This window comes from Megalobrama amblycephala, linkage group LG20 (assembly GCF_018812025.1).
Source record: "Megalobrama amblycephala isolate DHTTF-2021 linkage group LG20, ASM1881202v1, whole genome shotgun sequence".
Taxonomy (NCBI): Eukaryota; Metazoa; Chordata; class Actinopteri; order Cypriniformes; family Xenocyprididae; genus Megalobrama; species Megalobrama amblycephala.
The window spans coordinates 24,170,887-24,194,602 of record NC_063063.1 but is presented as its reverse complement, the minus strand read 5'-3'; the positions used below and the strand labels follow the sequence as shown (position 1 = coordinate 24,194,602).

The 23,716-nt window shown below is 37.8% G+C and overlaps 1 protein-coding gene across 8 annotated transcripts in view; it reads right to left on the bottom strand.

Moving 5' to 3' along the window:
• The window catches only part of qki2 (QKI, KH domain containing, RNA binding 2), a 47,294-nt gene that overhangs the window by 4,968 nt on the left and 18,610 nt on the right, over positions 1-23,716 (bottom strand). The window contains exons 3-8 of one of the 8 annotated variants that reach the window (XR_007182014.1): positions 19,574-19,690; positions 12,361-12,504; positions 6,385-6,472; positions 5,798-5,905; positions 5,249-5,542; positions 2,358-3,157 (exon numbers count right to left, since the gene is read on the bottom strand). Coding sequence is in view for 7 of the 8 variants with exons in the window: in XM_048171367.1 (XP_048027324.1) it covers positions 2,358-2,432; positions 5,249-5,542; positions 5,798-5,905; positions 6,385-6,472; positions 12,361-12,504; positions 19,574-19,690 (826 nt within the window). In the remaining variant the exon portion in view is untranslated. Of the gene's footprint in view, positions 1-1,454; positions 3,158-5,248; positions 5,543-5,797; positions 5,906-6,384; positions 6,473-12,360; positions 12,505-19,573; positions 19,691-23,716 lie in introns of those variants that run through there. The other 7 variants (XM_048171367.1, XM_048171368.1, XM_048171369.1 and 4 more) reach the window with 7 other exon arrangements.

Genomic DNA, 23,716 nt, shown 5'->3' with positions numbered 1-23,716 from the left:
ATCAGTGTAAGGAGTGCAGTGGACAGTCAGTTTTGCTCCATGAAGGTTCTGTGAACCCAAAGTGGTTCTAACGCACTAGCTGTTTTTCATCTACATACGTCCACCATTAAGCTTCAGGTCATGTTTGTCTTAATATACAATGCATGTAAGTGCTGAAGTTATCAGATCATACTAATAATCTGTTCCAAAACCTGGTGAGCTGCTTACAGAGGCAGTATTTTAAGGCACACTCCCAATGTGAAGGCTAACATTAGCCTGTTTTACCTCATTTTAGCCTAAGCCAGAATAGTATGAATCCTTCACGGAAAAAGCAATCCCAGAATGCATTGTTATGTATAGTTCAGTATACTTTATCCAGTATTTGTGTTCTATGTATCTCTATCCTTATCAAAGTATCACACTGTTAGCTTAGCAACATGCTAACTGCAAACTTTATTGAAAATAGTTCAGTATACTTTATCCAGTATTTGTGTTCTATGTATCTTTATCCTCATCAAAGTATCACACTGTTAGCTTAGCAACATGCTAACTGCAAACTTTACTGAAATCTAAGTAGAGTGTTCCAAATTGTACGTTAACGATGTTCCATGGTGGTTGGGATGTTTTCTCGGAAAGTAGCTCACTAGATTCTGGAACAAAGCTTAAATCTCAGAGTTTGGAATGTTGTCATAAGCCCTGGGTATACTTAATTTTTTTTTTTTATGAATACACTAACGTACGTGCACAGTCGAACGCACAGCCTTGCAAAGTATAGAGGGTATGCACTGAGGTCACTTTCCCGCCGGAACGCGCTCCCTCAGCTGGACTGAGTGGTAAAAGAACCTGCTGCATGACTGGATTTAATAGGGGAAACTGCAAAAACGCGAGTAAAACAAACGATTGCACTAAAGGTTGGGTTTAAAAGTGTTGCTTATAACATGTCAAAGAAACCTAATCCATGGATATTGACATGCAGCCAGGATTCGTGTTTCCTGACATTTATATGTGCCTGATTTCGACGCAGGGCGAATACATAAAGCAAATCTGCCTGTGAACACTTTATATAATTACAATATAGGTAGGTCTAAATTGGAGTGATCACTTATATCAATGTTATATATATCGTCATATCGTTCAGCCTTAAAACTTGTATAGTTTTTGTCAGTGTTTATTTAAAAACACCCAATTATGCAGAATATAAGATAGTAAATATTTAATTGATGAGTTGTCAACACAATATATAACAATACAATATATACGGTATGATTTTACCCCAAAATCTAACGTTTTTGACGCAAATCCATGTTTCTCTGCCTGGAGTCCAGTTGTTTCTGTGAACTGCAGTGATCCATTTGCTTCTTTTTTCTGTAGCTTTCGGCAGTCTGTAAAAATATACTTCAGATTTTGTGTCAAAGCTATTTGTACAGTCAATCGCAAAGCTCATTCTCGTTTTGTGAGTTTTTTGCGGCATTCACGCTGAAAACCAATACTGCCACTCAGACTTTTTGCCACTCAGTGGGCATAACCGCAATCATAACGGTCAACGGTGACGTCACGTGCATACCCTCTATACTTCACTTGACTCGTACGTGTATACAGGCATCCAACGCATGCGCAGTTTTGAGCAATCGCTCGCCATGAGATACAACCATGTAAATATGTTTGTATCCTTTCATGCTAGAGTTGTACAATTGAGTGTACTTTCTAACCTCTTCACACAATCTGTCATCTATGTAGGCCTCCATTGTCGCTGTAGCTTGCATGAGTTCCGGTCTGTTCTGTTTATGCTGTTTTTCTTTGACTACCTTGTGAATCGACGCCCCCAGGGCCATAAACTAATTACTGCAAAAAAATGAACTGCGCATGTGCGACCTGTGTGTACAAGGCATGACGCCGAAATTCGCGTCACGTGCACTGTACGCTGACCATCACGTATGCTTAAAAAAAAAAAAAGTAGTATACTTTGGGATATAGGCTAAGGATGTTTTGACCTATTGTAAAAATTATTTCTTTTTTTTTTGTTACAGTATTCTATTTTTTAACCTTTGCTTCAGTGACCCCAAGAACATGCTCAAAATATAATACAAGTAAGATGATAACACCTTCAGTTTCAATGCATTTCTAGGCTGGCAGGTTTAGTGAGTAAACAAACCCTGCACGGTATGACTGGCACGTACTATACCTGATAACAGCAACACTGAAATCTCAAATGATGCTTTTTGTTTGGCAGGTTAGAAGTTGCTAAAAACAGTTCATCTCTTTGTATTGAGTGAGATGCAATGAAAAAGACAGTGTAATCAGCTTACCGAAGAAGAGAAAGTACACACACACACACACACACACACAGAGCACAGTTTGAACACTGAAGCTAAACTAACCTCGTTCTGCGGTCACTACCCTTTGGTAAGGATGGACGCGCATATCCTGCCTTCGTACTTTAGTAGTCACTGCACCTGCTCAGAGCGCAACATTGCCAACAAAACAAGAATTAACAGATTAATCATCAAAATACATTAAAACGACATTTCACACAAAATTGTTTCACAAACAAGCTTGTAAATCCAAATTACAAGGCACAAGTGACCTTTTCTCCATTGTGAAATCACATCATATGTTGTTGCCCTTTCTCAATTTCCCAGTAAATCTGACGTATTTCCATTAAAACACAAATGGTTCTTTTTTTTAACGCTCTGACTAATTTATACAATGACTATAGAGCCCTTGTATTCCTCCTCTCAACACACAAGATGCTTCAGATAATATGAATTCACTACAGGCTATTTCATGGAGAAAGTTTTTCACAAGCATGTTATATTAGCAATAATACTGATCACTCTCTAAATATCTAAGATACAGTTGCAGGAAAAATAAGTGATACAAATATTACAAGCTAAACAAATATAGATTACTTTCAAACAGAGGAATGTAATAAGGCTTATTTATCAGTATTTATCTGAAAATATCCATTTTTAATCTATGAATAAGTCAACAAAACAGTTAAGACCAGTGTAAACATGAGTAGTAATGATCTTTAGTCTTTTGTTTCTTATAAAAATCAGTTTCTTCGTTTGCTCTTTTGTTCCAAGGCAGCTGTAAAGCAAAGCATTTTTAACACTCGTATGGGCTGAAGACTGTAAAACCCCTGAGCATTACTAGCCTTTTGTCGGGAAAGCCATACCTACAAGGACAAGACAGAACGCTGGAATTAGTCTACTGGAACTCTGGGCAAATGTGGACAAACTGTGTACTCCAAACAGGGTTGGGCGGTATATATATATATCAGACAGAAAATAATGTGAAATAAAACAAAATATATAATAAATCTTTTTAAAATATTATAAAATGTATATAATAAAATATATGTAAAATATTTATATTTTTAATAATTTTTGAATAAAATAAAATGATATTATTATTCATATAAAATTTTGAATAAAAACTGCTATAGACAGATGAACAGTATAGCAAAATCTCAACCTTTTGACAAATACTATACGTTTTGGGTATATCATACCGCCCAGTCATAACTCCAAACCATGTTAAAGGGATAGTTCACCCAAAAACGAAAATTCTGTCATTAATTACTCACCCTCATGTCATTCCAAACCCGAAAGACTTAGTTCATCTTAGTTCATATTTTTGATATAATCTGAGAGCTCTCTGACCCCTCCATAGACATCAATTAAATTACCACTGTCAAGGCCGAGAAAGGTAGTAAAGTCATTGTTAAAATAGTCCACTTGACTACAGTGGTTCAACCTTAATTTTATAAAGCAATGAAAATACTTCTTGTGTGCAAAAAGAAAATAAAAATAATGACTTTATTCAACAATTTTTCTCTTCCCTGTCATTCACCTTCACTGTTTATGTAGTAAGCACAGTGCAGTGCTTCCGGGTTCTTTCGGGGTTCTATGTCAGAACGCTGGCTCATTATTGGGCGGCTCCTGCATCAGCACCACACATATGCGTCACACACATATTCTCGTCTTTACTACCTTTCTGGGCCTTGAATGTGGTAATTAAATGGTTGTCTATGAAGGAGCTCTTGGATTTCGTCAAAAATATCTTAATGTTCCGAAGATGAACAAATGGGTTTGGAACGACATGAGGGTGAGTAATTGAACCTTTGCTAAGCCACGCCCGAAAACCGCCACAGGCCAATCGTGGTTTAGCAACCGTTACTAGGCACGGGAGGTCTGTCAAGCTTTCGAGCGAGGGAACATGCCAAAGCGTTGTGTAATCTTGTGTAAGTGGAGAAGTAGAGAAATTCCGGCGTTCTGACAATTTGTGCTACCCTGTCAGATTTTGCTACTTCCCATTGAAACAGTAGGTAATGCTAGCAAAATCTGACAAAATCCGAAAAATGCTAACGTTACCTATCAGATTGTGCTTCCAGTGTGATATTAATGTGGTCTATGGCTTTATTAACATCTACATCTACCCCAACCCTGAACCTACCCTTATAATAATGCACATACCGTAATTTTGTGTTATTTATCATGACAACAATGATGTAATATTGATGTATGCATATGCAGTAAGCCCGGGTAGGACAATCTGACGGGTAGGTTAGCAAGCTAGCTAACTCAGCACATCATTGCTTGGAAATAATGACGGTTCTTTGTTCATAATGCATATATTTGAACGTGAAATAAAATGATTAAAGTCAAGACGGGGTTACGTTAGCCTGGCGTGCTAAAAATATAAGCGGGAGAATGTTATCATTGCAAAGTGGTCAGGCTAACGTCTTGTGTTTATTCCACAAGACTTATGGATAAGCTGTTTGATTTATAATTATTAGGTTATTTTCACAAATTTCACTTAACCTGCTGTGGATGAACAAAGATTTTCCTCAATAAATTGTGTGTTTCCCATTTGAATGGACAGCGTATGAGGCGGCTGCTGCTCGCGCTGGGAGCTTTAGCTTCAATTTTGATCAAATTATTTTCTAATCGGTTGCATATTATGTCGTGGATATATCCCTCGAATGCATACTGCAGTCCCTTTTGTCTTGCTCTTTCAGATATTTCACCTGTTCGCCAAAAATGACTAATTATCTCCTTGAAAATGTCCGACACCGGTGCATACATACTGTAAATGACTTGCCAGACGCGAAAGCTTGACAGGCGTAGCAACAGTAACTAAGGAGGGCGGAGCTTAGCGAAGGGTCCATTAATGACAGAATTTTCATTTTTGGGTGAACTAACCCTTTAATTACCTAATCTGTACAAAATACCTTTAAAGACAAACAGATAATCAAATCTCTTACCTAAAACACCACTGGAGTCAATAGGATATTCAAGAATGGAGGTTGCAGGGGCTAGGGTGTAGGGGTAATCGTAGGGTGCATAGATGATGCCTGACTCAGGGGTCTGTGGTACGAGGGCGTGATGGGGCGTGCCCGTGGGCATGATGGCAGAGGTCTGGATCTGTCGGATGAGGGGCATGAGGGTGGGTGCGGTAGGTGCAGGGGTGCGCAGTGCCCCAGTGGGCATCACCGGGGAGGGGCCGGTGATAATGCGAGGAGCTTGTGCTGTGGCGGCCAGGGAGAAGGCTAAGGCTGCTAAACAGAACAAGATGCACAAGAGCAAATACACAAAGATGTGAGGGGAAAAGAAATTGAGGTGGTAATCAATCTACCTTGACTTCCATTTCAAGAAGTAAACCAGCTGTCTATGCAAATATTTTCACATAAGAAGTTTGGGTATTAATTCATCCATAGTGCTTGCATGGCAACATAAAAATTAGAGACGGGCAACTTTGGTCCTGGAGGGCCACTGTCCTGCAGAGTTTAGCTCCAACCCTGATAAAAACTCACCTGCCTGATTTCTAAAGCCCGGGACACACCAAGCCGACATCAAAGAACTAGCGTCGACGAAAGCCGACTGTGTTGTTGCCTCTTGTTGGCTGCATCTCGGCCAAAAAGCTGCGCTTGAACACACCAAAAGGACAAAAGGCGACTGTCAACTAGCATGTTGTTCAGGTGTGTTGGATTAGGGTTGGAGCTAAACTCTGCAGGACAGTGGCCCTCCAGGACCAGAGCTGCCCATCCCTGGTTTAGGTCATTATTATTGTAAATCAATATTCAAACTTTCTTAATTAAAAAGTTCACAAAACCCCAAAATAGACAGCTTATCTCAAACTGAAATTATCTACAAAAAGACTGAGTGTAAGACGTACGATATGTGGCTCAGGTTTAATTAATTGCAGAAAAGATTGGTTTATAACAAACCCCTAACCAGAATGTTTGAGGAATATCAATATTGTGCTCCAATATCTTGCAAGCACTCTAAACATAAAGCTAAACTGTAAAAAAGTAAAACTTTGAAAAGAAACAAATTGATATTTGAGGGGAAGGGAATCTGGACAGATAAACAAGTCGATGTTTGATGATGTCATTCTTACGTGACTTGACATTGGCGTCTCTGTATGTGCCGTTGAGTATGGCCAGCTCCATCAGCTGCATTTTTTTCAAGCTGTCTTCACCTTCAGCCTGCACATACATGGGAAAAAAAGTTGTTAGGAATAATTTAACATTGTTTATCTTCCTTAAAAAGATGGATCCTACATGACTACACTTCTACTCTGCTAGAATGTTTGAGAAGCAGGCAGTGCAGTGGCTTGGGGAAGCTAACGTTTCACACTTGCTAACAGCTAGCGGATGATTTACTCTGCCACTGTTAAAACAAGGCAGGCCCAAAGAGCAGGAGGTTAAAAAAAACAGATAGCATTACTCTCTCGCAGGGAATGCTGTGATCAACGCCTCTCTGCATTCCCGTTTTCCGTCGACTCATCCTACAAGCTGTTTCCCCTTCTCCACTGTTCACTTCCCCTGAAGTAGACACTTTTGTCAAATAATGAATGTACATTTTTCAGGATATGCTAAACTCTTTATAATTACAAACTCTTATAATTATCTCTATATAACTATTATTTTTATTTTTTAAATCCTTAATCTTAATCCAGTAATATCATGAACACCTGGAGAAGTCATGAGGCTTTTGAATATTATGGACAACGGGAGGCCTTGGAGTCAAAAAGGTTGAGAAACACTAATCTACAACACATGTATTCCACATAATCATTTATCAGTGCATGTGACACATAAAACAGCCATAAATGCACTGATCTATCGACAGCAACAGTATAAAAATTCAAGCCTAAATAAGAGAAAAGATCAGCAAATAAGTTTGGATTTTCGTCAAGCTCCCAGACAGTAAAGTCTCAGTTCAGAGCAGGTCAGGGAGGGGCATGGCAGACAGTCCACAGAATAATATGAACTATGTCAGCAAGCAGAGAAGCGAAAGAAAAGCGGGGCTTTTCAAAGTGGGATCAGTGTGAGTATGTGTGTGTGTGTGTGTGTGTGTGTGTACAACCACTCTTCTCTCTGCTTGCTTTGCTGAGATCTGCCAGCCAAATGACCGAAGCTAGTGAATATCAGCCACTAGTCAGACTACATGTTAGTGAAAATACATTTATAATAATTAAATTCAACAACAATTGCATAAAAATCTATATTATTCTAGTGAAATTCACTTCTCTTTTCTATTTGATTTTAGTAGAAAATGGTGGAAGAGCACAAGTCAAGCTCAAATCTGTGGCTCTCAACTGATTTGGTCATGGGACCTACATTTTCTGAAACCGTAAAACATATTTTTAGGAATTTGAACCAAGCAGATTTATTTCTGGTTACCTTCCCACTTTACTTAACATACATACATACATACAGTATTAATTGTAGAAATATCACTAACACAAGTTAAACTATTTATATCGTTATATAATACCCCATTATACCCCATTCATACAATAGTTTTTCATAATACAATAAAGTTAGTAAGTTGGTATGAGCCACAACAGTCATCAAAATATCAAAAATAGCACAAAGTAAAATAAAGTGGTATTTTGGGTTAGGTAACGGAAACTACAGTTACCATGGTAAATACATGATACTAACATGAACTGTTAAAGGTGCCCTAGATTCAAAAATTGAATTTACTTTGGCATAGTTGAATAACAAGAGTTCAGTAAATGGAAATGACATACAGTGAGTCTCAAACTCCATTGTTTCCTCCTCCTTATATAAATCTCATTTGTTTAAAAGACCTCTGAAGAACAGGCGAATCTCAACTTAACACAGACTGTTACGTAACAGTCGGGGTGTACGCCCCCAATATTTACATATGCCAGCCCATGATCGAGGCATTACACAAGGGCAGGACGTCTGGATGTGTACAGCTGAATCATCAGACTAGGTAAGCAAGCAAGGACAATAGCGAAAAATGGCAGATGGAGCAATAATAACTGGCATGATCCATGATAACATGATATTTTTAGTGATATTTGTAAATTGTCTTTCTAAATGTTTCGTTAGCATGTTGCTAATGTACTGTTAAATGTGGTTAAAGTTACCATCGTTTCTTACTGTATTCACAGAGACAAGAGCCGTCGCTAGTTTCATTATTAAACACTCTTATCAATTATACACAGTCTGTATAATTCATAAACACAACTTCATTCTTTATAAATCTCTCCAACAGTGTAGCATTAGCCGTTAGCCACGGAGCATAGCCTCAAACTCATTCAGAATCAATGTAAACATCAAAATAAACACTGTACTTGCGCGATTAGACATGCTGCATGACGAACACTTTGTAAAGATCCATTTTGAGGGTTATATTAGCTGTTTGAACTTTTTTTTATGTTGTTTAAGGCAAGCGCAAGCTCTTAGGGCGTGGAGCACGAGATTTAAAGGGCCACACACCCTGAATCGGCTCATTTCTAATTATGCCCCAAAATAGGCAGTTAAAAAAATTAATAAAAAAAAATCTATGGGGTATTTTGAGCTGAAACTTCACAGACACATTCAGGGGACACCTTAGACTTATATTACATCTTTTAAAAAAAAGTTCTAGGGCACCTTTAATAAAAATATATGGACACTGTTCCTGATGAATAGAACGAAAACACAACATACCAGTTACGTAATTTATTGGTACTTTTTGGTAATTTCATGACTTACTTATTGACAACGTAACTACAACATTGCATGCTTGTTATGTTCATATGCTTTTAATGTATGGTGAAGTGATACACAGCTTGTGCCTCCGCATTTGCTCATGCGATTGAAGAGAGCACGCCGTGAGCACAATATGACATCTGACAGAACAGGAAAGTTTGATTTTCTGAGATGAAGACTTTTTATTTCGCAACAAGTTATGTAAATAATGTTAGAATAATGACACTGGCACGCTTTACTTAAACTTCGTCTGACAGAAGAGTCAACAGCTTTCACCTACGTCTTTCAAAATAAAAGTATTGTGTCAGAAAACATTTAGAGTTGAGAAACACTGCTATAAATGATGGTCTTTTCAGACACTGGCATTACAAGATGAATGGTTTAGATTAAAAAAATACATTGAAAAAATATATAGGCTACTGGATGCAAAAGCTTTCGTTTAGTCACCTTTCAATTCAGGAAAGAAATGAATGGGACGAATTTGCTTAGAGATTGATCTGTTGCTATGGGGATTCTTTTATATCTTGTCTCCCAAGTGAAACAGAAAGACTACAGATTCTAGTCTCTGAGGGAAAATATGTCTTCCATATGTTTTGGGCCTTGAGCTGAAAAACAAACGCTACAAGGAATTTTTTTTTTTTTACACTGGCAGTGAAACGTTCAACAAATGTTTTAAAATATAAAAATGGTGAAAAAAAGTGTCATTGGCATAATGACTTGCCTAAAACAGATCAAACTGAATTCAAAATAAATATCAAAACATTACCTTTGGACATAATTTTATTACAAAAAGTAACTTTACAAATTTCTCACAGCTTTGAATGACGAAAAAACGAAACAGAAAAAAGCTCAACACTCTTCCCCGGATGGTTTGATGAAGACAAACACAAACGCAGTGGGTTTACCTTTAAGACGGGAGCTTCCTGGAGTAAACAGTGCTAAACTTTATAAAGAGCTTATTCCCCATTCAGGATTCCTTTGCAGAGAAAGGGCACAACTGTCAATCAAGGATCAGTGCATCCCCAAGAGGGTTACCATGGTAGCACCACAGGGAGTCCAGAAGCCCTCTCTCTTTGACAGCAGAGAAGGGATTACACTCCACAATTACAAAAAATTCCTGAATTCCATTCTTAACTAATTCTATTCTGCTTTCTACATTAAATAGCTGCTGTTCACGACAAGAAATGCTACAGACTCAAGGAATTTTTTTTCTGAATTTGACTTTAGAAAGTTAACAGAAAATGGCATTTGCAACAATAATTATCTAAATACTCTTACAGTATTTATTAATATTTTGAAGTAGCTTTTTTTGGTTTTCATTTTAATTTAAATTTTAGTAAATAAAGTTGTTTTTATTTCAGTTTTAGTAAATTTAGTTAAGTTAGTTGTCAAAGCAGCATTTCTGATTTTCATTTAAGTTTTGGTCTTGCATCTAATATTTATATTTCATTTAAGCTTTATTTAAATGAACACATTTTTTTTTAATAGTTTCATTTTTAACAACAACAACACACAAATAATTTGAGTGAAATGGAACAACAAATGAGAAAAAAAAACTATGCAACCTATTTTGCAGATATTAAACAAGAGTAATATTTTATCAGTAATTGACTGGATTATGTTTCTATTTGATGGATCAATAAACCAAGAAAAAGTTAAAGCTGCAGTCCGTAAGTTTTGCCTCTTTGTCACCATCTCTGTTTGAAACCTGCAATTGCAGTTATTTGCAGAAGTATCATCTTTTACGTGGGTTTTGCAACGGTACGGCTCCTCAGCGTGGATGAATCTAATGTTTGCTGTCAATCACCACATCGGTGTGGATACTGTACTTCAGAATCACATATTCTACATCTTGGAAGTATGACCAAAATAAGAAATTTTCACTGAAAAATGTCATCTGAACAAGTAGGTAACATGTCTGCAACTTTTGTTCTGACCAGCTGAGAAAAAAAGCATTAGCCTACAATAAATAGCGCTGCCAATTATGATTAAATCTAACGATTGCTTAGCTCAAATCACATCAGACCGTGCAGATTATTATTATTGTTATACTTTGTTCTCAGATTGTTAATGTTAACAACATCATCATTGCGTGACTATGTGTATTTGCGTTACCTGTAGATTTCAATTTCTGTAGCCACTCCGCAGTCCAAAGTCTTTTGCTTTTGACTACGGGTGAATCTCCAGTTGTCACTGATGATTGACATTTGGACCTTTCTGGATTACAATCCACCATCAAAATGATAAGTTTAATTACTGCATCTGCTGTGAGAAAAGGCTATAAATGATCCACCATCCTCACATGTGATTTAGCCTACTAGCTGGGACTCCTTCTTTATGTAAACAGGTGTGATTTAATGACGCAAAGAGGAACGGTTGCATACTCTAATTTTTTTGTACCATTCAGATTTAAAAAAAAACACTACTACAAGATTACCATTGTGAATCGGGATATGGTAAGGAGAGTTTTGTACATTGGCTGGTTATGTACTTGCTCAAAAATTGATTTTGGATAACTTTTAACCAAAAAAAGTTACGGACTGCAGCTTTAACAAGGCATGGTGATGTTAGAATATATCCAATTTTGATTTCAATCCTCTTTTTTAACTTTAATATTACCTTTTAGTTTAAAATCCTAAAAACCTTTTAAAAAAGTAAATTGTTCTTCTTGACATTTCAATGTATCCAGCTTAGATTATATAAGTGATGCAAGAATATTGCTATATTTCTATGTCTAGCCTCATAGCTATATTATAAATTTAAAAAAAAAAGAAAAAAATGCTGTAAAAAACACTACAGAAAAAGAACATTTCTCTCAAATCTCACTAGGCTTCTAATGGCACTTCCTCCGAACCTGCTGTCACTTCCTTTAGACCCAAAGGTTAATTGGCATTCAGCTCTGCGTCCCAGAGCAATGCTGAGACTTCCGCTGGTCCCCTGTGGGGATCTTTTGAGTCTTGACCCTTCAGTCCTGAGCTCCTCATTAATTTATAAGCAAAGGTAATTAAGCCTATTAAAAACTGCCCACGGTGCTCACCTTTGCACATCTGGAGTCATGTGTGCTCACTGGCTACAATCTTATTCTCAGGGAGGAAAGCAACTCTGTTTCTGCTCCCTGCTCACATCTACCTGTCTAAGGATGCAAAGCAACTAGCGGGGAAACCGAAGACCTGCTGAGCGCAGCTCTTTCGATTAAGCGTGTACTCCTTAGAGTAAATACATTTATCAGTGCCCAAGCAGCATTTCCACGAGTCTTGTTTGTTGAGGCGAATCAATGTGATTTTGCCACTCTACACATTTTTTTAAACCTCTTCTCAATAAATACACACAAGGTCAGGAGATCAAAGGGGCAAATCACTCACCGCAGGGACAAGCAGTTTCTTGACCTCCTCGACAGCTCTCTTGAGTTTGATCTCAGCACGGTTCTGAGAGTCTTCCACAGTGATGAGGACATGCAGGTCTTCGTTCAGGTGTTCCCAGTTGGGCTTTCCTCTGTTTTGCTCTTCCTGTTCAAAAGTAAACAGAAGAACTGTTTGAGAACCAGGGCTGTGTACACAATTCAAAACTGAATTAAGAATTCCAAATCAATTCCTGAATTGACAGGACAGACAGACGGACATTTCAAACTCATGAATTGAGAGGGAGACAATTCTTTAAGACAGGCTGACAGACAGACAGACAGATCAAACTCATGAATTGAGAGAGACAATTCTTCGAGACAGGCAGACAGACAGACAGACAGACACAGACAGACAGACAGACAGATGTTTCAAACTCATGACGTGAGAGGGAGACAATTCTTTAAGACAGGCTGACAGACAGACAGACAGATCAAACTCATGAATTGAGGGAGACAATTCTTCAAGACAGACAGACAGACAGAGACAGACAGACAGATGTTTCAAACTCATGACGTGAGAGGGAGACAATTCTTTAAGACAGGCTGACAGACAGACAGACAGACAGATCAAACTCATGAATTGAGGGAGACAATTCTTCAAGACAGACAGACAGACAGACAGACACAGACAGACACAGACATACAGATGTTTCAAACTCATGACGTGAGAGGGAGACAATTCTTTAAGGCAGACAGACAGACCAAACTCATGAATTGAGGGAGACAATTCTTCAAGACAGACAGACAGGCAGCCAGGCAGACAGACCGACCAAACTCATGAATTGAGGGAGACAATTCTTCAAGACAGACAGACAGACAGACAGACAGACAGACTCATGAATTGAGGGAGACGATTCTTTAAGACAGACAGACAGACAGACAGACCAAACTCATGAATTGAGGGAGACAATTCTTCAAGACAGACAGACAGACAGACTCATGAATTGAGGGAGACGATTCTTTAAGACAGACAGACAGACAGACAGACAGACAGACAGACAGACAGATAGATAGATAGATAGATAGATAGATAGATAGATAGATAGATAGATAGATAGATAGATAGATAGACAGGCAGACAGATAGATAGACAGGCAGACAGATAGATAGACAGGCAGACAGATAGAAGTTTCAAACTCGTGAATTGAGAGGGAGACAATTCCTCCAGACAGACAGACAGACATTTCAAACTCATGAATTGAGGGAGACAATTCTTTAAGACAGACAGACAGACAGACTCATGAATTGAGGGAGACGATTCTTTAAGACAGACAGACAGACAGACAGACAGATAGACAGACAGAAGTTTCAAACTCGTGAATTGAGAGGGAGACAATTCCTCCAGACAGACAGAATGTCAGACAGACAGACAGACAGACAGATGTTTCACACTCATGAATTGCAAGGGAGACAATTCTGCAAGACAGAGACAGACAGAGAGATAGATAGATCCTTGCAAGGGAGGATTTTAAAATAACAAAAAGGCTAAAAATAAAGACATGGACAGTCAGAGAAGAGACAGGAAATGACAGTCAGAAAGGGATGCGGTGGGATTGGCAAATGATTTGGGTCGCCCGCATAAGCGCCACTGGAAGACGTGTCGAAGCATGTGCACCACCGGCCAGGCCACATTTCCAACAAGACATTTTTCAAAAGTATTTTCCAGTGGCATTTGTAAGACTTTGGATCAATTGCCTATGACTACGCGGCACCCCAGTTTCCATGGAAACTTTTCCAGACTCTTATTTCAACTGTGCAGCTACACATGGACGTAACCTAAAACATCAACAGACACTTAGCAACATTTAGCTTGGAGACAAGGGACTGTCGGTTTATCTAAGGGTTCAGACCGCCGACAGCAGTGACAATCCTGTTGCCATAGAAACGGGGCGTTCGGTCCCAAGCATTGAGCCTTATTGAATGCATTGTCTCCAGCTGGGTTTTTCATCACAGCGGGGTTTATGTTTACGACACAGAGCTCAGGCCTACAGAACAATCAATTACTGTGAACTCGCTCGCCGCCTTCTGAGGTTCCCACTTCAAGCAATCACAGACATTGCCTTGGCCTCAAGGGTAAAGTTTGAATGAGGAAAAACAAAGACATAGACGGCCCGGCCTCATCCTTGACCGGGGGACGCCAGTCTCAGATCACAGTTGGTGGCGTTGTATTTGCTAATAAGTGGCTGCTACCTCCTTAAAATATACAGTAATTAGATGATCAAAAATGTGCATCCGATAAGGCTGCAGTCTTACTCACAGCTGGTTATGTGCTAATAATAACTGTGATTTTGACTCTGAAAAAGTCTAAGCAGCAGCACAATGCATAGAGGTCTTCTTTTGGCCTACTTTTGGTGGGTAGGCAGGTTTGTGCACAACACAGCAAAGTGTGAAAAAGTTAATAACAGCTATAGATCAACAGTGAACGTAAAAGGCCAATCCAATACAAGCTATAAATTACAAAAAAATTCACATCAAGATGATTTTAGCAAGCTTTCTTTGAAGGATGGTGCACCTAATGGTGTATTTGGTCTATTTTCAATTTCTTTTGTACACACACTTCACACAATCTTTATTTTCCTTTTGCATGATCCGAATTACAGCGTACAGCCTAAACAGGCTATTCCGTCATGTCATCCGATATTACAAATGTAACAGTTTGCTATCGGAATAACTGACACATAAAAGAATGTCATCATTTACTCACCCTCATGGGTTTTGAAATCAGTATGACTTTCTTTCTTCTGTGGAATATGTTAATTTGAGAATATCCAAGTTGCCCTTTTCCATAAAATGAAACCACAAGATGTTCCTCACAATGGCTTGAAACATAGCACTATTTAAAGGGCTAGTTCACCCAAAAATGCAAACTCCTGTCATTTATTACTCTCTCATGTCATTCCAAACCCTTAAGACCTTCGTTCAACTTCGGAACACAAATTAAATATTTTTGATGAAATCCGAGAGCTATCTGACTCCTCCATAGACTGCAATTTAATTACCACCATCAATGCCCAGAAAGGTACCAAAGACATCGTTAAAGCACAGTGCAGCGCTTCCGTGTTCTATGTCAGAACGGTGACTCATTATTGGCTGCACTGTGCTTACTGCGTCAGCTGCTTAGGAGACTGACAGGGAAGAGAAGAGATTGTTGAATAAAGTCATTATTTTTGTTTTGTTTTTGCGCACAAAAAGTATTCTCATTGCTTCATATCATTAAAGGTGCCCTCGAATGAAAAATTGAATTCATCTTGGCATAGTTGAATTACAAGAGTTCAGTACATGGAAAAGACATATACATTGAGTTTCAAACCCCATTGCTTCCTCTTTCTTATGTAAATCTCATTTGTTTAAAAGACTTCCGGAAAACACGCGGATCTCAACATAACACCGACTGTTACGTAACAGTCGGGATCATTAATATGTACGCCCCCAATATTTGCATATATGCCAGCCCATGTTCGAGCATTAGACAAGGAAAGGCTGTATTAACGTCTGGATCTGTGCACAGACAAGGTAAGCAAGCAAGAACAACAGCGAAAAATGGCAGATGGAGCAATAATAACTGACATGATAGCATGATATTTTTAGTGATGTTTGTAAATTGTCTATCTAAATGTTTCGTTAGCATGTTGCTAATGTACTGTTAAATGAGGTTAAAGTTACCATCGTTTCTTACTGTATTCACGGAGACAAGAGCCATTGCTATTTTCATTTTTAAACACTTGCAGTCTGTATAATGCATAAACACAACTTCATTCTTTATAAATCTCTCCAACACTGTAGCATTAGCCGTTAGCCACAGAGCATAGCCTCAAACTCATAGAGAATCAAATGTAAACATCAAAATAAATACTTTACTCACATGATTCGAATGCATGCACACAGCATGCATGACGAACATCTTGTAAAGATCCATTTGAGGGTTATATTAGCTGTGTGAACTTTGTAAATGTGCTGTAATATAGTCGAGAGCTCGTGTGGCAGGGAACACGCGATTTAAAGGGGCGACGCTCTGAAAAAATCAGTGTATAGTTAATGATGCCCCAAAATAGGCAGTTAAAAAAATTAATTAAAAAAAATCTATGGGGTATTTTGAGCTGAAACTTCACAGACATATTCAGGAGACACCTTAGACTTATATTACATCTTGTGAAAAAGCATTCTTGGGCACCTTTAAGGCTGAACCACTGTAGGCACATGGACTATTTTAACAGTGTCTTTAGTACCTTTCTGGGCATTGATAGTGGTAATTAAATTGCTATCTATGGAGGAGTCAGATAGCTCTCGGATTTCATCAAAAATATCTTAATTTGTGTCCCGAAGACGAACAAATGTCCTATGGTTTTGGAATGACATGAGGGTGAGTAATTAATGACAATTCTCATTTTGGGGTGAACTAACCCTTTAAATTACTTTATTGTACTTTTTTGCTAATTTTGGAGCCTGACAGTGTCCTGTCCCCTTCCACTTTCACTGAAGAAGAAAAGAACAACTTGTACATTCTGCTAAGCTTATCCTTTTGTGTTCCACAGAAAAAAGTCAGTCATACAGATGTTGAAAGACATGAAGGTGAGTAAATAAAACAACAGAATTTTGATGTTTGGATAAATTCACGCTTTAATTATGAACACCTTTCACAGCCAAAAAAAATAACCCTATTGTGAGTTTATTCCAGGAAATGTGACGGTAAATCTAATTTAGAGAAAGAGAACAGATGCAGATGGCATCTCCATTTGACGCCTGACTTGTTTGCCCCCGGCTGTAACTTCTTATTTTTCTCTCTTCCTTGATTGCCATAATTTTTCACAAGATTTATGCACAATTTTCGCTCTGCTGTCAGAGTAGCTTCAGTGTTACAGAAAATAAGTTTGCAGAACACTACAGGGCTTGATGGTTTAACAATCCAGCATTCATTTTAACACAATATTCAAAACCCCTTTTTTACAAATTTAATTTTGACATGCTATTATGACAGCAGCCTTTTGTACAACCCTAGTGGCTGCGGTCAGAAAACAATTATGTCAAACTTTTAGAAACAGCTGAGGTTTAAACTTTCAGTTTCAATTGTTTGTTCTGCACTTCCTAGATTTGCAAGACCTAGTCTGGCTAAGAATGCTGAGCCACCAGTCTGTTTTTCCGTCTACCGTACAAATAAGTATAAGTATCTCTGGTGTGATAGACATAAATTGTGCAATACAGTGAGAGAATGGCACTTTGCCTAAGGCATCTCAGCTCATTGTGTTCCATTAATTCCCCATCAGTCTGAATCTCATCAATGCCTCTAACCCAATATATTACAGTGTATGCTCTTAATGTTTTATGTGCATGTCTGTGTAGGCACAAGAAGTTGCGCTGTGAGGAATAAACCCAGATGGTGTATCCACAACAGTCTCAAACTGATAAAACAAGTGATTTCTATTATGTAAAAAGGAGACATTTGATGATCCGTCTGTGGATCACTACTACAGACTTGGTGTGTGGGAGTGGAAAACAGGCCTGAATGGTAGTTGCTAGTGTCTGAATACCACATTGAAATCAAACAGGATGACATCAAACACCTTTGAAAAGCACCAATGCTATTACAACATAACAGCCTTTAGTAGTTATTTGTTCTGTTCTTGATTTTGCTGGTTTAAAGTACTGAATATCTGCAACATGCCCAAACTCTTAGCTAAAAACTTGGACTAAATGGTGTAGGAGGAGACACTGCAAGGAAGTGAAACAGTATTCTGTTCTTTGAGCTTGAAAAACAGAATTCTCCTTTCTCTAATAGCACTCATTTTCATTTTAATGCAAGTCATTTTTCCTCTGTGTCAGGCAGCCTTGGAGGCAGGCAGATCGTCTGCCTCAGTTCTACAGTTGGGAAGGCCATGCAGACTCCGTCAGGAATTCCATTAAAATGGAATTGCCTGGATTTTGTCTCTTTCCATTTGGCATCTGTTAGTTATGCGCCGTCACAAAGATAGTATATGGTCTTCACCATAAAACATGCAGCAAAAACACAGCTCACAAGCTCTTCCATCATCAAAGAAAGAAAGAAAGAAAGAAAGAAAGAAAGAAAGAAAGAAAGAAAGAAAGAAAGAAAGAAAGAAAGAAAGAAAGAAAGAAAGAAAGAAAGAAAGAAAGAAAGAAAGAAAGAAAGAAAGAAGGGAGACATTTAAAGGTGCCATCGAATGTTTTTTTACAAGATGTAATATAAGTCTAAGGTGTCCCCTGAATGTGTCTGAAGTTTCAGCTCAAAATACCCCATAGATTTTTTTAAATAAATGTTTTTAACTGCCTATTTTGGGGCATAATTAGAAATGCACCGATTCAGGGCTGCTGGCCCTTTAATTGCTCGTGCTCTCCACCCACGGAGCTCACGCTTGCCTTTAACAGCATAAACAAAGTTCACACAGCTAATATAACCCTCAAAATGGATCTTTACAACTGCATGTATGCGTCGGATTATGTGAGTATTGTATTTATTTGGCTGTTTACATTTGATTCTGAATGAATTTGAGGCTGTGATCCATGGCTAATGGCTAATGCTACACTGTTGGAGAGATTTATAAAGAATGAAGTTGTGTTTATGAATTATACAGACTGCAAGTGTTTAATAATGAAAATAACGACAGTCTTGTCTCCGTGAATACAGTAAGAAACGATGGTAACTTTAAACACATTTAACAGTACATTAGCAAAATGCTAACGAAACATTTAGAAAGACAGTTTACTAATATCACTAAAAATATCATGTTATCATGGATCATGTCAGTTATTATCGCTCCATCTGCCATTTTTCACTATTGTTCTTGCTTGCTTACCTACTCTGATGATTCAGCTGTGTACATCCAGACGTTAATACTGGCTGCCCTTGTCTAATGCCTTTCATAATGTTGGGAACGTGGGCTGGCATATGCAAATATTGGGGGCGTACACCCCAACTGTTACGTAACAGTCGGTGTTATGTTGAGATTCGCCTGTTCTTCGGAGGTCTTTTAAACAAATGAGATTTATATAAGAAGGAGGAAACAATGGAGTTTGAGACTCATTGTATGTCATTTCCATGTACTGAACTCTTGTTATTCAACTATGCCGACATAAATTCAATTTTTGAATCTAGGGCACCTTTAAATAATAAAACATTAAGGAATTAAAAATACAAAAGAAAAAAGGAAATAAAAATATCTCGCCTTCTTCTTGTCTCTCATGGATCCTTTGCCTCGCACCATGATCTTGCAGCCCGTCTCTGCCTCCAGTTGTTTGGCTGTCAGGCCCCGTGGCCCCAGGATTCTTCCCACAAAATTGAACTGTGAAGAGACATCAAAAGGTAGAGAAAACAAAAGAGTTCAGTGGAAAACATCTGCATTTTACACATCTGCTGAAAATCTGAGACGGATCTGAAATCATTTGTTTTGCAGTCTCGATGTGACTGAATGATGTGCGTTTCTATCACTGTGCATAGTTCAGATATTTTAATCATCACATAACTATTTAACTTAGTTAAAAAAGTAAAAAACAGCAAGCGTTGAGAGGCAGAGGCAGCCAGTCACATCCTCAAGGTTACAAAACACGGACCATCATTCCCCTCAGCTAATGGATCTCCCATATGGAAGCTTTGGCAGAGCTTGACGTAAACTGCAGCATGGTAACATAATTGTATAATTCAATCAAAGGGACTCTGTAAACCCTGGCAGAATGTGCGGAATGTTTAATCCCCTTTTATTGAAAGGGGAACATCTAGAGACCAAATGCGGTTTTGGAATGTACCATTTGCCACGGGGAAGCCTTTACCGTGCTCCACCCTATTCCTGCACTGACACAAGTCACATGGAACAAATTTAACCTAACAAAGGAGGTCAAAGAGTCATATAAACACAAATACCTACCATATTTAGCAGCCAATATGATTTGGAATAGGTACAGGATGTACATGAAAGTGCTTGCTTGTTTTTTAGTCCAAAGCAATGTCATGTTCTGATTGATTTTTTACATGATTTCTGCTTAAAATTAAAAAATAAAATTCCGTCATTAATTACTTACCCTCATGTCATTCTAAACCTGTAAGACCGTTCATCTTTGGAACACAAATTAAGATATTTTTGATGAAATCTGAGAGCTTTGAACAGTGGTTCAACCTTAATGTTATGAAGCGACGAGAATACTTTTTGCGCGCAAAGTATTCTCGTCACTTCATAACATTAAGGTTGAACCACTGTAGTCACATGGACTATTTTAACGATGTCTTTACTACCTTTCTGGGCCTTGAAATTGGTTATGACGTTGCTGTGTATAGAGAGGTCAGAAAGCTCTCAGATTTCATCAAAAATATCTTAATTTATGTTCCTAAGATGAACAAAGGTCTTACGGGTTTGGAACGACATGAGGGTGAGTAATTAATGACAGAAATGTAATTTTAGGGTGAACTAACCTTTTAAAATCCTTTTAATTCAGATGTAACAAAAATACGATATCCAAGTGTTTACTTTGTAATAATATCACCCATCAATCAAATACTGTAAACTTTATAAATTATATTTTGTCGCGTCTTTTAGGGAAACCACCAGTCAAGCAAACTGAATGATTAGTGAAGCTGTGATTCGACCCATGGCATGATTTATTGCGCTGCACCTTTAACAGTCGCGAGGCCAGAACACTGCGCTTTTTGGCATTTGTGGGCCAGTGGCAGCGTCGCTCTTTCAGCATTTAACCTTATCTGTCACAAGGGTTGAGTGATAAGCCAGGCAGCTGCATCTCTCTCAGGGTCACAATGCATTCTCTTCCTTTTAAAGCTCTTCTTGGGCCGTTCACAGCTGCTGGGGACGTTGGCTCTCTGTGCCGTATATTTAGAGATGAGCTCATCTAACTAGAGTGTAGATGGCACTATCTATCTGTCTGTGTCCTTGTGCTACTGCAGTTTTGTGTTTTTAAGCAATGTTTGTGCAACTGTTGACTTACTGAACTTTTTTTGTCAGTCGAGATGTTTCTAGCTACCTTCATGTCATTCTGATTGGTTAGCCGCGTAACAGTGAGATCACGGGTCACCGCTGGTCTATGTAACTGAGATGAGATGACTGAAATGACTGCTACTGTATAATTTACCGCGTTATGCCGATTAAAGCTGTAAGGTGCAATTTCTGCCAGTCACATATGAAATCACACAAATGATTTGATTCCAACCTTTCCGGGGTAGATCAGACTGCAAGCGGATCAGACACAGTTTCTCATTTTTCTTAAAGGGACAGCAGCAAAAAATAAATAAATGCATACAAAAAATGAAATAAAATTAAAATAAAATAATTTCTAAGGGTCAGAGAGAGGATGGAAATACTTTTTTTGTGTTTTCAGCACAAAAATACTAACCTTAAAAGTGGATATTAGGGAAAAAAATTAATAAAAGAAAAAAGTACAACTGTACAAAGGATTGTTTTTTTTTAATGTTTTTGAAAGAAGGCTGTATTTGTTCAATCAAAAGTACAGTAAAACAGTAATATTGTGAAATAGTATAACTATTCAAAATAACTGATTTCAATTTTAGTATATTTAAAAAAATGATTTATTCCTGTGATAGCAAGGCTGAATTTTCAACATCATTATCAAATTTTACTGACGCCAAACATTTGAAAGCATTGAATATAAAATAAGATTTAGACAAAAAAAAAAAAAAAAAGGAATTACACCCATTATATGGGCTCGCAGTTTTTTTTATTTCATTGGTGTTCATCTGAAGAAAGTCAAATACAGTCAAACCAAAATTTATTCAGACACTTTGAACATTTCATTCATTATTACAGTTTATTCACTGTAGTTTAAAAAAATGGTAATAAAATATGACAAGATCTCACAGAGTTAAACTGTGTCAGAAAAAAATAATCTTAATTATGCCAGATAACACTGAAGCAAAACATGGTCAGGTCAAAATGTCTGAATAATTTTTGGTTCCAAATTATCATCAATTTTACTGGTAGTCTACTGTATGAAGATTTTTTTGGTTATAATATGTCACAGTTTACTTTATTTTGCTATCCTCACTTACATAAATGACCTATAGTCACCCACTAGTAAAAATATATCAAAAATATCAAACATGTCTGAATAATTTTTGGTTTGACTGTACATCTGGGATGACATGAGTAACTGACGAAAGAAAAGGAATAGTTCACTTAAATGAATTTAAGAAAACAAAGAAAGCCACAAAATGCTAAGAAAAGTAAACAGTGTCTTTTTTGTGATTTTTAACAACTTCAATAACTTCATCTAAAGTGTGAGGCTCTCAATGAACAATGAAGCACTGGAAAAACCTCATTACCAGTCGACAGCTAGAGTGAAAAGAGTGGGAAGAGGATGACAGACTGAGGCGACGGCCTCAGAATTACTCTGAACTGTCTTTACATAGAGACAGTGAGAGCATGCAGAATAGAAAACTAATCATCATTCCCCACCCCTCCCATTTCCTCATCAAAGTCCACATTTGTTTTCACACAGACTATTCAGGCAGGGATAATGTTCTAGATCATTCTCTCCAAAAGGCGACGGAGGACAGAAAGGCCAGTGACCTGCATGTCTCTCACCCACACTTGGCACCGATTGTGGGATGGTGGTAACCCTGACAGGTTCCCGCGGGATTATCGGAATTCTGGTTCTATTACAGGGGAGCAAAGTCACTCTCAAAACAAGCCTGATGATTGATGGCTGCAAATAAGATAAGATTTGTTGTGCCCCCAACTGATCTTTAAAAGACAACGGCCAACAAAGTGTAAAGAGGAATAAAAGGTGGAGGCAAAGCAACAAAGCGATAAAAACTAACTGGGAATAACAGTATCTTACATTTGCTAATCATGAACATTTGTTTTTTTAACCATGCAAACTTAAACATTAGATTTTCTGTGAACACTGAAAATTTAATTGAATGTAGTAGATTAAATGTAACTCTAGCTGGTTGAAGCTGAATTATGTTGAAATGCATTATTTAGTTTTATTTCAGCAACATATGAAGAGTTTATTTGCAAAAACAGTTAACTCCATTTTTATTAATTCTCACAAATCATGTTTTTTTTTTATTGTGCATTCCAAGTAATATCAATCAAACTGCAGTTGGGTTGCTTTGATTAAGTAATAATAACTCTAAAATTAAAGTTCATTGAAAGTATGTTTTTTATATATATTAAAAGTTTGTTTTTTAGCAAAAGCAGATAACTCCAACAGTCGTTTTTTTGGCAAAAGCAGATAACTCCACATTTCATGTTTCAGAGTTAAACAAAACCCAAGTAATTGCTTTGTTATTGGATTTAAAACACACTCAAACACACGTGTGCACACAAACGCGCGCACACACA